Raw genomic sequence first — 14,298 nt, forward strand, 5'->3', positions numbered from 1 at the left:
TCAGTACTTTTTTCACATTGCTGCAAGTGCGTGTCATCTGTTCTTCTTGCCTCAAAACTGCTTATGTTAAAAGTATATTATGAACAGTGTCAGTCGGAATGGAGGGTGTTTTTCAACTATATATCTTTAAATCCCAGTGTGTCCAAGCAGCACTCAGTAGTGCCCAGTCAAATATTTGAGCTGGAGGATGGTACAAGTAGTTACAAGGATTTTGCTATGAGCAAGAATAATCGCTTTACCAGTGCTGGCCAAGCATCCAAGAATATAATCCAGCCACCCTCTTGCGTGCTACATTATTATAATGTACCCCTGTGTGTGACTGAAGAAACCTTCGTAAAGGTAGGAAATCAAAACTATGGTAGCATACATTGGTATTGGGAATTAATCTTTCCCTATACTTTGAATAAGAAATAGTTGTGGTAATTGAATGGTAACAATACTGATGTTTAAGATGGAGCCATTGAATGCTATATATGAACATAGGCCCCTGTGTTTTTGCATTGCTTAGCATTGCTCCCTTTATGGATAATCTATCCAGTTGATCTGTGAAAAGATCTTTGTACTCCTGTCTCCTGAACCTGGAAATATGGCAACTTTAACAAACAAAATGTGAGAGGCAAGAGCCAGAAATGAAGACCTTAGTGCATGGTTGTTTGAAGGATGGGATGGGGGAAAGGGAGAAGGTGGAGAAGATAAAACATGACTGAAGGTTACAAGGGATGGCTGAGAAGTTAACTAGGGATTTCCTAGTTCTTTTTAGTGGTTGTTCAGTCATTTCTTCTCTCTCCATACCTCAAAGCTACCACCATGCTTCTTGTGGGTAATTGTGAAAATTTAGCCATGATATAAATGCTGTAAAGTATTGGTGGTTTTGTTTAAAAATTTGACTACCTTCTTATGCCTCAAATAGGCTTGGCAAGCCAGTCAATTGACCTGTCAAATAATGTCAATTGAGCACCTATTTGACTATGGTCCAATATTTCAGTAGAAACACCCTAATGGAGGTGGTGGCCTGCCTTTTTGATTGTATCATGGTGCCATCTGTTAGCAAGCTTATCTAAATGTCCTGATCACACACTTTATGGCATGCTAATGCCACCTGTTTAGGAGTAAAGGAGAACTAACTGAAAGTTAAGCATCTTGATTGGCTGGAATCTTCTAGAACAAACATTGTGTGTGTTTACATACACAAATGTTGGTCAAATAGTGTATGTGTGTGTCTGTCTGTCTGTCTTGTTTGCTTTGTATACCTGGCCACTAGTGTACATGTTGGTTGACAGAGCACATTAAATAAGTTTAGACCAGGTCCCTGCCCAGAACAGCTTACAATCTAACCTGACTAGACGAGCATACAGAAATTAACTCTGAAGGGAATGATGGAGGAAGAGGAGGGTTCAGTCATTGGACCTCCTCCCAACACAGAAGATTTAATTTCATTTTTTTTCTTTTGTAACTATTCATTTTTAAATGTTAATTTAACATTTGCTAGAAAGGTAATTATTTCAGTTTACAGGACTTCTTTTAATTGGGTTTCATGTTTTTCTGAGTTCAAATAATTCAGTTAAATAATCTTTTATTGTAATTAGGCATAAGTATCTAAAGGCTAAGCCTATTGAAAGCCATAAAGTCTCTTTTATTACTATAGTTATTGTTCTAATAAATTAATGCTTTAAAATATTTGACCGTTTTTGGCAATATTTAACCCGTTGTTATTTTTGGACAGGTCAAATGCCCAACCCTAGCTTCTATCCAACTTAATGAATATTTTATTATATTCTGGTAGTGCATGGAAGCCCCAATCAGGATTGGCCCCATTGTGCTTGTTACAGTATAAACATAAACAATGCATCTACACTGGAATAGAAGACCTGTAGCATGGCTGCAGCTGGCCTGGATCAGTTGACTTGGGCTTGCGGGGCTAAAAATGTCTAGTATAGACATTTTTAGCCCCACAGCCTGAGCCCCATGAGCCCAAGTCAGCTGACCTGGGCCAGCCATGGGTATTTAATTGCTGTGTAGACATACCCAGAGAGTTTACAATCTAAGCATGTTATAATTCTCCTGAATAACTTGTCTTGAAAATTACTGGAAACTCTCTAGGCTAAATGTTTTTTGTTTTGGGTGCCTGTCCTCCCAGATAGTCAGCAGGTGGCATTTCGTGTTAGAAAATGATTATTTTCTCAAGTTTCTCACACATCTTTTACAGCAGAAGGGATCTTAATTTTTTCCCTTCAGTGTGTTCCACTTAAAAATGCAGAGAATACTGCCCTAAATAAAATGACCAGGAAACTCTCGTTTGTCAAATACAAGAGTTTCTCAATTAAGTGTCATTAGTCACTTCTTCTGTATTTGGGAATAGGCATTTTAATCTTAACCTTGGTCATATTTTCATCTCTTCTTTTATTCCTGTGGCAGTTGTGTGATGACCATGAAGTTCTCACTTTCATCAAATATAAAGTGTTTGATCCAAAACGTAAGTATTTGTTTTTTAGATAAAGTTCATGTTTTAAAATTACTTGTTCTGGGAGCAAGAAAGTCTGATTCTCTTGTTCTACCAGCTTCTGCCAAAACACTTTCTGGTCTGCTGGAATGGGAATGCAAGACAGATGCAGTGGAGGCCCTCACTGTACTTAATCACTACCAGATAAGAGTCCCAAGTAAGTCATTCTATTTACGATTTTTAAAATAAATTGTTGTTTAAAAAATGTATTTCTCTCTGATTTCCCCAACACACACACCCCCGTTCATTTATATCTTTTCTATAAGAGGTGTCTCAGATGCAAATAATTTTGTGAAATCTGCAGCTTAAAAAAATAAACATGTCCTTTGTGATTTTCCTTCATTATGTGCTCCGGTGACAAGGTTCCTAACACGTATTCCTGTGCAGAGAGCGTTCTCAGTAATGGATGCCAAGATTTCAATTGACTGCAGGAATGCTAACAAAAACGGAGGTCCTTTAGAGTCTTGCTGCAGAACTCATAATATCTGTATAGGGATGGAACATGCTCAAAGGGTTGAGAACCACTGGATGATCAAACTGATTTCCCGTCACAAAGCTCGTTTGTGTCTGTGGCCATGCTCTCAGAAAGGGAATAAAGAAAACTACTGTAGTCAAAATAAAATCTACTGTCTGACCTAATCAAGCATTCTTAAATTCCACAAATGAAAATAAATGGAGATTTCTAACCTTTATATTCTCTGAAGACCCCAGAACTCAAATATTGGCCAGTTTAATGACTTCTCAAAACTTAATTCATTACACCAGAGAGGGGCTTAAAACATTCAATTTGGGATTGTAAATACACAACCTGCTGCTCTAAACAAAGAATTCTTATGCAGGTTTCACCTCTTCTAAAAAGAAATTATGGGGCCAAGTAAATCTAGTTTCGTTTCAAACTGATAGAAATGAGACTGGAGTTATCTGTATTTCTGTTTAAAATAGTGGGCCAGATTTCTGTGGAAATCTGGAGTAACTATAAAAGCAAATAGAAATGTTACAGATCTCATGGATGAGAGATCACAATCCAGCTCCATTCTAAGGTTATTTTAGTTACAGTTCTTATTGAAGCTAAAGGAGGAGGAAGTACCTTGCCTGCCATTCTAACAGTTTGAGGCAGTTTTTGCTAATGAAATGGGTGTTTAAAATATTATGACTAATGCACTTTTGATTCTTTGGTATCTGTTTTTCTGTGACTTTTCTGGGAGACAATGCATAGGAAGGAGAGGGAAGAAAAATTTCCTCTGTCCTTTCTTAATACAGAATCAACAAACTAAGGGAAAGACCTTGTTTTTCTTCAAGGTCAACAAAATAGTATTAAAACGTGAAGTGTTCACCAACACTTACTAAACTAATATTACCCAAGGGGGGCTGCTCCATTGGAAGAAAGCCCTCATAACCTCCCAGAGCTCTGAGTGCTCCCTTGTAGCAGCCCTCGGCAGCAGAACAGCAGCCTCTGGCAAAGAGAGGGGAGAGTTTCCTGGAGAGATGAGAGTTTTCTTGGTCAAGCAAGGAGGAAATTGTGCATCCGATTTGCCATTCTACCTTTGACAGCAGTTTGGCTTTTCTCCTGCTTGTCACTTTCATTGAACAGCCGCCTTCTCTTGGCTTAGAAATCACTTTTGTAAACGTTGCTATCATAAATCCTCCAGTGGAGGCCCTTAATAATGGGGGCACTTTTTACTACATACTTGTCAATTTACTAGATGCTGTGCATGTATGTGTGATCTTAACTATCATTTTACATGGCAGTCTAGAAAATGCCACCGTTCTATAAATAAGCCCTGTTTATTAGGGAACCTATACCTGGAGGCTTTGGAGTGCCTGAAAATTTTAAACAAAAAAACCCCAAAACACACCTCTGCTAAGCATGTCAGGAAGCATATGCTCCCTTAACTGACAAAATTGTATACAAAAAAACTTATACTGAATATTTAATTTTGCCCTTGTTTCTCACAGATGGCTCTAATCCTTATACCTTGAAGCTTTGCTTCTCTACTTCATCCCATTTATAGAGAGAAGAAGAAAGCATGTTAGGCGCTACATTCACCTTGATTTGCAAGTTTGAAACTACATTTCATTCAGAAGCTCTGAAGTTGTTGCTCTAATGTTGTCTCATCTCCACTTAATTCTAAGATCTCCTATCTTGTTTTAAAATAAATGGATGTTTCTTCATAAATACAGAATAAACCTTCTCTCTTTGCTTCTGAAGAGTACATGTTTGTTGTAAACTTACTAAGAAAAGTTTTTGTTTTTCACTAAATTGTAATTAGTACCTACAAGTATTCAACCGCCTTGTAGGTAGCTTATGCACAGATACTGTGTACAGTTCCAAACCTTAAATCTGCAATTGTTTTAATCCAAGATTGAAGTATATTTGCGTTTTCAATTATGTTTAAAGGATTAGCAAGTATTTTTCCATTGTAGGCTTAATTGACAGATTCTACATGAAATAGTTCTGTTTCTGGTTACATGTTTAGGTAACTAAGTATGTTGCAATTATTAATACTAAAAATAAGTTTGTATTTATAAAACGTTTTCATTAGGTTAACATTGCGCACATACTGGATTTTGAGTAGCATAGTCTTACCTGATTTATATTTCAAAAAAGCTAGCATAGAGAAGACAAGTATTAAGTCAATTTGTGTAGTGTGCACTCAAATTTACTTAAAACGGAGATGGTTTTTAAAAACCATTTTTTGTTTGCATTGGCATACCAGTCCATTCTTGGTATCTCTTTGACTGAGGCCTGAAACTTTAATTTAAATGTGTTCATCGTTATTTACTTCATGTGAATTTTAAATTCTCAGTGTTCATGGAATCCTCGTGGTATCTTAAGGGTTTCTTATATTGCCATAATTTATTAACAGGTAGAAGTTTGATCCTGGCAAAAGAAATTGACATTGGAGGAAAGAAATGGGTTTTTCCCCTTGTAAAAGTATTTAACAAAACATGTCACATACTGGGAGACTGTTCTTAATTAACAGTTGGTATCCTTGTCCATATTGTTTATTTCCTTATGTCTGATTTAAGACTATGTTTTGTCATGGACTAGAAAAGAAATCATACATTCAAAAGGTCTGATTATCTTTCCATTTGTACTAGTGTAAATCAGATATAACTCTGTTGAATTCATGGAATTGTGTGGTGTAAAATTAATGAGATCAGAATTGGCCCAGTTTTTCTCTACCAGATGGGAGAAAATGTGTTCCACTTCCCAGTGTGTAGCAGTGTATTTTCTCTAGTCACACCCTAATGTCATTTTATCCAGTCATAGAAGTTAAATGGGAACGACCTATGGGTTGGATCCTCCATTTCATCTGTCTGCCAATGCAGAATTACTCATGCAGTACACTTCTTACTGTTCTGTGCAAACAGTGAGTGTTCCATCCTTCCCTACAGAGAGAATTCTGCAGCTTAAAGGATCTGCTTCTCAGTCTGCATTTATTGATATTCAGATTAAACTTTTCCCATTCTTAATATCAGGTTAGTTACACCATAGGTCATGCCTCGCTGGCCACAAAACCAATAAAATATTTGGTATCATTTGTACCTAGGTCTGTATATTCCACCCCTTCCAGTAAAAAGTGCAAAAAAGTTCTTAGTTCCTCTTCTACCAGCCTGACTGGCCAGTAGAAATCTGTTCCTTTCTCACAGTAGTCTCCTTTAAGAGTTGTGTTAGTTTGCATTTCCTATTGGTATCAATGTAGTTCTAGCAGCTGAGATAGTTTGTAGTTTAATATTAGAATAGTTATGCCACTTGATGGGGTTTACAAGGTTTTCAGAATGAATTACCTTAAAGCATTCAGGTTTTTAAAAACTGCACCTTATATAATGGTAAAGTGACCTCAGTGAACCACCATGTCTAGGTAAGAAGCATCTTCCCCACAGCTGTTCAGCCTGGAGTGAGAGAGAAAAGGAGAGCAGCCTCTAAGTAAATTCTCTCAGAGGACATTATGTGAACTAGAAATCCCTTCACCCAAAATATCTGAGCAGTTTGTGCACCTACAGGTATGTTTACACTTCAGTCAGAGTTGTAACTGCAGCATGTGAAGGTCAGAACTAGCTTAGGTATGTCTATATGAGTTACACTCTGATTGCAATGTAAACTACCCTAAGTCAGGAGTGGATCTGAAATCCCAATGCAATTCTTCCCTTGAGAGTGTCATCTGGTCCATCAGTAAGCTGAGAACAGTCCGATTCCTTATTGCCATTTTGCCATATAACTAAACCGATACACAGTGGGCACTCCTTGAGCCTGAAACAAGTGTACCTATCAGAGGTGGCCTCCTTATTCCACACACACACAAGTTCTAGATCATGTGTGGTCTGGTTCTTTTGAACAGACAAAATAGTGGGATGGTGGCAGGAGGGAAAGTTACGACAGGAGAGATTAAGATCTGTATAGAACATGAAGATGTTCTTGTCAGTCTCCTGTTCTGTCACATGCTTGTTAGGTTAGATAAACTGAAGCACTGATGTCTTGTTGTAATTTTCCTGCCTTTTTTTTCACAAGCCTTATGCCCAAAACATTGAACCTTGCCATACAAAAGACTTATTTTTAAACCATTGACACTCTCATAAAACGCCCACTACTGTGTGCTTCAGTGTAGAAGTGAAGGATGATGCTTTTAAAATCAAGCTTCAACTATAGACATATTATTGGAGGGGAAAATAAAATATTGACAGAGAGGAGAGTTCATCCTGTTTTAGATAATTCTCATGATAAAAACAAAACCATACTCTAATCCTCGTTTAAGATGTTTTCTTTACACGCAAGGATTAAGACGGTTTAGTGGTCTTTGACTTCTCTGTGCTGTCATCAAGTTGTAGCTAGGGTGAATAATTTGAGGAGTGATTTAAAAGAAAATATTCAGGAAAATATGCTGTTAGGAAAGAATGATATGATTGAATGTAGTGTCACTGAGTGTCATGGGAGGGGGTGGCCTGTGATTGGCTGAACCCCTCCCCTGGTTATAATTAAATATAATTTTCTCCTCTTCCTGCTGTGTGGGCTTTATTCCTTGTCTGCTAAAGTTTATTTTTTTTTAATCCTGTTGTGTCCCAGCAGGAGGCATTTACTCTCTCTCTCCTATGCAGCGGAGTTCTTAAACATAGCAACACCAACACGAGTTACAGTTTGAACCATTCTCCCCTGCCTTCCCCCGGGGAGTGCTTAGAACATCTCTTGCTTTTTTTAATCCTTTGCACAGAACACATAAATTATCCTCACATCTGCATTCACATTTCCTTCCTTTAGCGCTTCACTCTCGTGTTTGTTTTGTAAGCAACATATCGGATGTTTGTTCTGAGCCACCAGTTGGAGAAGTGATGCAATGATCTGGAGAAGCAGAGAAGATTTGCTTTGTGTTCTCCCGCCTTTGGCCAATGTAACTGAGTTTGGGCTTAGTTTGATGTGAATTGTTCTGCTGTTTGAAAACACCAGGAGCCAGATTCTGATCTCAGTTACATGAGAGTGCTTCTATTAAACTTCAGGGGAGTCAGTCCAGAGTCATTCAAGTATAACAATATAAAAATCTGGTTTTGTAAATCTTAAACTAGGGAATAAATCCTGCTTCCTATTTGTGAAAGTGCATGGATCCCCTGGCAATGGAAGGGGTGCTTCTACCTTTCTACAGGACTGCAGGATTTGGTGGGGGCCCATAGCAACAATACACGTTCCTTGCAGAACCTGGGACTACAGTACCTATTTGGGCCTGGGCCCAAGATTCCTGGTAGCTAGCTTTTCAAGTACTTCCCCATCCGTGAGGGACTGGGTACTCTAAGATTGGTGGAAAAGTTGTATGCTTTAAATTAATCTGGTCTTCCACCCAGCCCACCTTCTTATCCCTGGGGATTCTTTTCATGGAAAAGCATGAAGGAAGGAGTGTCTTGAGGGGAAGGTAGTGTAGTGGGGCCTGGGACATTTGGCTGTTATTTCCCAGCTCCGCCATAGACTTTGTGACCCTGGACAAATCACTTAATTTCACAATCTGTAAAATGGGAGTGTGTCGTTTGTCACCTTATGATGTATATGTACAATACCTACTAGGATAGCATCCTCTAGGTCCTACTATAGTGCAAGCAATCATCCAATGTGATGATGCAATGAAGTACTATAAACGTATGTCAGTCCTTCCTGTAATAACAATAAGTCGCCTCAAATGTAGGATTCTGACTTTGCTGTAAGGTGGGAGGGAGGAGCTGACCGAGAGCAGGGTCCTATTCAAGCACAGAAATAGACCTGAATATTCAGACAGGGTGAGACCTCCCCACCCCCTGTATGTAAGTCAAAGCTGAATTTGTAAATTCGGTGATGATAGGTTGAGGGAAATGCCCGGAAAGAGTCTGTTTGGCCCTTTATAAGAATTGATTCCTGTGGTGGGAAACGTATAGTATTCTGCCGTCAGAGGGAGAGCCAGGCAGAGGGAGAGCATGGGTGACAGACCACAGACTTTTTAGTTTAGGAAGGTTGGCCAGACATCCCAGCACAAAAGTCATCCACGTTTTAGTGGCTTAGTATAGGCAAAAGAAACACCTTCATGTTTTCCCTTTTATAAAATAGAACAAGTGTATTCCAATAAAGTCACCCTCTTTGCTCAGATGCTGGCAGTTCCTCTAGGTCCCACGTTTCAGTTATTCACTTTGGCCAGCCTTCAAACCCATAGTTTGGCTTAACTCTAGAGTGTTTCTGATGAAAGTTTGGTTGCCCTTCGCTGCTGTGGTCTGGCCACAAACCTGTACATGTGCTGGGTTTGAGGGTAGTAGTGCACTCTCCTGTGGTGACCCTACTCCAGCGTGCATCTGCCTCTCGCTCCTTTCCCTCTGAACTTTGATTCCCAAATCAGATATCCCCGAAAGGCACAAGCCCCAGATTTGCTAATCTGTAAATGTTTTATGCACAACTTGGTTTCCTTTTTGTTCCCATTTTTCCCCCCCACAGTGAGGTTCCATCATTATGGAAAATCATGGAGCTCGGTTCTTTCGCTGTGGGTCATGGTATAATTGAAACATGGTATAATTGAATCATGGAGATTTGGTGCGGCCCGTTTAATTGTGCTGAACTTTGTCCATATTCCTCAAGTGAAAGTAACCCCAGTCCCTAGTTCTCAAACCTAGGGAGACTGGGTATCCCAGGCCATTTTTTTCCACTTTTCACAGTTTGGTTTACCCTCCATATCCAAATCAGACAATATTCAAATTAGTTTCTCTTCTCTTCACTTAAGTTATTTCTGAGGCCTCAATCCCTTGCATGCCTTTTTTCATGTTCTTTTGGCAGCTGCAACGTGAGCAGCTTACGTACAGTGAGATGACACATAAGGGGGAGAAGAGAGCCTTCTAGGAATTTAAAAACAAAGACACGGTAAAAGGGCTTAAGATTTGCAGTGCCCAGTTCCCATTATGCCACCTGCCATCCTAGTACAGCATTATCTTGATTATTTCTTCTTACAGACTTCTTAAGACTATTGTCAGAATGATCCATGTATCATCTTGATCATATTCAGCATTAGGCAAGGGCTAGTCAATTTCCTGTAAGGTATTTCTGTAGCATTTTAATAGAAGTGACTCTTCGAATTGTACATCTGCTACCTATTAAAAGTGTCTCACCATTCCCCCACCCCACCCGTGTCAGTTTGGTTTCATGCGTTCTCTTCCTTCTGTCCCATCTTGAGCATCCCAAAGCAACAGGCACAGATTTTTAATTCCCTCCCATTTCCTTTTCTCCCTGCCTTTTATTTATGTACTGTACTGTGAAGGTCAAGGCAGAGCATTCTCTGCAGCCAGTCTTGATTAGCAGTGAGTGACAACTGCAAAGCATCACATTTCAGGCTGAAGATCACTTGCTGCAAGACTTAACACTGGCACTCTTTTCCCGTTGGTGTGTTGATTTGGTGGCATAGGTTGGTTGAAGCAAGGAAAATATCAAACTCTCAAATTCTTTCCATAGGAGCAGGCATCTGAAATGACCTGTTTGCTTAGAGAAAAGTTGGCCTTTGAAAGGAAGCAAATTTGATTTGAATATTGGCAAAGTGTGCCATGAGACAACACCAGATGTCAGCATGAAATTTGTATGATTCGTTTACTCCAGGTGCACAAATGGTGACTGACATCTCACACAGTGTGGCCAACTCTAAGTATTTACAAATTGTGAGTTGGGCACCTCCAAAATCATGAGCTTAGGTTAAAAATCATGAGATTTAAACACTAATAATAGGTTTCAGGTTCTCTATATTTGCGTTCTGGTTTCTGAGCACTTAGGCTGCACTCAGGTTACATTTTCAGGCTTTTCTCTGCAACCATGAGGGCTTGAAACATGCTGTTTTTTAAATGAAAGCTGAGAGTCTCATGTAATCACCTGAATCCAGGAGCTGAGGCTTTAAGTTAAACACCAACTATCGCAAGAGTTGGCAGCATTGGTGTCAACACACCCCTGCACTGTTTGTGTAGCCCCCTTTCCTGCCGTAGGCTGGGTTTTCAGTGTTTGCTGTAGTGTCATGTGTAACACAGTGATTAAAACCATTTTTACTAGCTCCCCCGGGATGGTGTTAACTTTGCCAGGACACCCTCATACTCTTAAACCTGTGATAATCTCTGCATTATTGTGCCCACCATACTGTGTTGTGTGGTATCACAGTGCATGTTAAACAGGAAGTATTTACTGTAAAAAACTACAAGCTGCAGACACAAGCAAATGTGCTTTCACACAGCATGAGTGTCAGCGTTGTCTCTGTTAAACAGGGACCCGCACCTTGTCTGGAACACTGACTAGTCCACAGAGACACCTACAGCTGAGTAATATACTGCAAGTAATATATCCTCACAACCACTGAGCTCCCCCATTGAGCGCAGGTGCTGTGTTAAAAGAGGGGAAGAGCAGAGTCATCTCTGTGAGAACACCTTTGGGATTCATCCCTGGTGTGGAACAGCCCCATTGTGTTGACTTAACGGGTCAGTGAGAAGCCCAGATATTTCCTCATGCTCTCTTGGCATGAAGGAAGATATCCTAAGAACAGCGTTGCAAAAGAACTCCAGCTGCCTGCTGCTGGAGAACTCATAAAAACCTAGATTTGATTCCACTTGTATAAGCAGTTTTAATCTGTGCGGGAGGGAAGGAGACTTTTGGCCCTCTTCCTTGAGGGAATTGATATGCTTCCAAATGTATGCAAATGCCCCCAGATACCACACTAATAAAAGGCAGCCTGGTTTATAAAGAACAGACCTTGCCAGACCAGTGTGATTGCTTCTGGGGTAGAATTACAAATAAGTAGACCGAGGGGCACCAGTTGCTGTCATGGGCTCGGGTTTTAGTTAAGTATTTGATATTATCTCATGAAATCTTACTGTCTAATTGATTCAAACCAGCTTGGCCAGGAAGGAGCATTTTAAAAAGAAGTTCACACATTTAAAAAAAAAAAGGATTACTCCTCAATTACAGCATGATATGCAACAAAGGCCAGGTTTTCCGCCTTCTGCTTATTACTCACACGTTTCCACCGCTGTGTCACATACTGGCAGGTGTGAAAACCCACTAGGCAGATTTGGAAACATCTGCCTGAGTTGCTTGTGTAACATTTTTAATATGCAAATCTTACTTCCCCCTCTGTATTGTACGCTTCTCGGCCATACGCTGTGACATCTAAAGGCAATAGTTTCAGACCAGAGCGTAGATCTAGCTGCACTTTGCTGCCATTGAAGAGTACAAAGGAACAGATACTGCAGAAACTAATGGACTAAACTCAACTCATAAATTCCTCTGGGCTGTTCGCTCAGTCTTCCATAACTAGCAGACTTCAATGAGCCCTTCTGCTGAATCATGTCACAGAAGTGGTGGCATCAGTACATGTGAATTCAGCGGCAGAACTCCTTGCTCCATAGAGATAACGGTTCCATGCATGCGCACGTTTAATATTTAAACTGAATTGAATTTCAGCTGGCAGCACTCTAGCCCATGTGTAGAGGGATCCATGGATTTAATGCACTGAGGTTTCCACATCTTGATCTTGCTCTTTCAACATTTTCATCTGTGCATGTTTGCAAGATAGACACGGTCTTGATCTTGGACTGCAGCAGCGCTGTCTGACGATAGCTTTGGGGCCGGGGCAATGCTTATTCAGTTACTGATGATCTGTAGATTTATTTCCTCCACAGCTTTATTAGAACCGCACTGCGAGGTGCAGATAAACATACATCAGTGTTACACAGAGCTGAAGCTTTGAGGCCTGATTTTGACTCAGGTGAGCAATGGACCATCTGATTGGTGCACACAGCTGTGGTGATTGAACACCTTCCCCAAGATGAGTGTCTACATGTAGGCTCCTGAATACCTGGTGTCGGCCTTCAGTGGAGCTGCAGGGTGCTCAGCATTTGGCAATTAAGCCCCTTGCTCAGTGCCTGGGTGAAGTTTTAAAAGCCAACCGTTGAGCAGCTGGGCCCCAGTGCCTAAAGTTATATGGGTGCCTAACTCCACCGTTGAGGGACTACACCCTGCACCCAGGTAGTCACAGCACTATCCATACCATCAGTGAGCAGCAGGGACCTATTGTCTCTGATGTGCTCCTATCTACGAAAAGCCCTTCACGTAGTCAAGGAGGGGGTCTGGAGATACCCTCTGATGCACAGGTAACCCCCAGGTGAAGGAGTGTGTGTGACAGGGCCCCCTCTGGGCCGGGCCACAAACGGAAGTGATGAGTTGCTGTAGTCCTTAATTATAACATGTTGGCTCGTTAGCTCAAGTTGTAGCCACTCCTGCTGCTAAGCCTGGAGGGCTTTGGTTCAGTCCCTGGTGTGTCAGCCACGGGGGTGGCTCTCGCGTATGCAACACGCTGACCTTTCCACACAAGTCATCCGGGCATAGTCAACAAACCTGCAGGGGAGAGGAAATGCAGGTCCCGGCCAAGCAGAGTACTCCAAGGGAAGCTCTTTACATCAGGCAGGAGCAAAGCCTTTCTGTGGGGGTGGATGGGGGTTGTATTTCCAGCTCCCCTTTTCGAGATTGTGCCAGGAAAAGCCTCTGTTCTTGGCGAATGAAAAGGAAACAAACAAACAAACATTAAAAGAGAGGCACATTCACCATTTTTCCCCACCCCAGGCCCCGAGGCAGCCTTTGGAGCTGGCCCTCCACGTGAACAGCAGCCACTGTGGCTCCTCTGTCATGGCAGGATTGCCATCAGAACTGCAGAGCCACGCATGGCCCAGATCAGCTGGAGCGCCAGTGCTGATGTAGCTGAGTGTGGGGGCTGGGTTACCTAACTTGCCTTCCACTGTGTGAGCAAGTGCTAATGAGAGACGCTAGAGGTTGTGATCTTCTGAGCAAGGTGAACTAACTGACCTGCTGCCCCATGCGTTTTGGCTGTTCTCCAGCAGGAGGCTGCCCAGGGGACCTCCTCTCCTGCCTGCTTTGCGCTCATGAACATCCAAAACACAGGTTTCTGACATAGAGGTTGCAGACAACGGACCCTGCTCAACACGACTCTCTCGGAGGGCCTAAACCCTGGCACAAGTCCCTGGTGGAGGAACCTTAGCAGTGGGTCAGGTTGCAACAGCACAAAACCCCCAGGATGGGAGAGGCCAGAGCTAGCTGAAACGGGTCCCTCAGAGTCCTCTGACTCAGGGGTTCCCTGGGGAATCTCCCCTTGGCCAAATCCTGCGGAGCCGCAGGGGGAATTACAGGCTTCGCCCATCTCCCAGCACATTATGCACCCCCAGCCTCTGCGGCTCTCCTCAGGGGACCAGGTAAGCAGAGCCCTGAAAATCTGTGGATATCCGGTTTGTATTCACAAACCGTTTTTACAGATCACGGG

The 14,298-nt window shown here is 41.6% G+C and overlaps 1 protein-coding gene across 1 annotated transcript in view; it reads left to right on the forward strand.

Annotated features, from left to right (window-relative positions):
• HNRNPLL (heterogeneous nuclear ribonucleoprotein L like) overlaps nucleotides 1–7,499 on the forward strand; it is a 43,790-nt gene extending 36,291 nt beyond the window's left edge. The window contains exons 10-13 of the mRNA XM_050951467.1: nucleotides 138–339; nucleotides 2,416–2,473; nucleotides 2,559–2,657; nucleotides 4,457–7,499. Of these exons, the coding sequence (XP_050807424.1) occupies nucleotides 138–339; nucleotides 2,416–2,473; nucleotides 2,559–2,657; nucleotides 4,457–4,512 (415 nt within the window). The 3' untranslated portion in view covers nucleotides 4,513–7,499. The remainder of the gene's footprint in view (nucleotides 1–137; nucleotides 340–2,415; nucleotides 2,474–2,558; nucleotides 2,658–4,456) is intronic.
• The last annotated feature ends 6,799 nt before the right edge of the window (nucleotides 7,500–14,298 follow it).

The sequence above is a fragment of the Gopherus flavomarginatus genome, chromosome 4, assembly GCF_025201925.1.
Source record: "Gopherus flavomarginatus isolate rGopFla2 chromosome 4, rGopFla2.mat.asm, whole genome shotgun sequence".
Taxonomy (NCBI): Eukaryota; Metazoa; Chordata; order Testudines; family Testudinidae; genus Gopherus; species Gopherus flavomarginatus.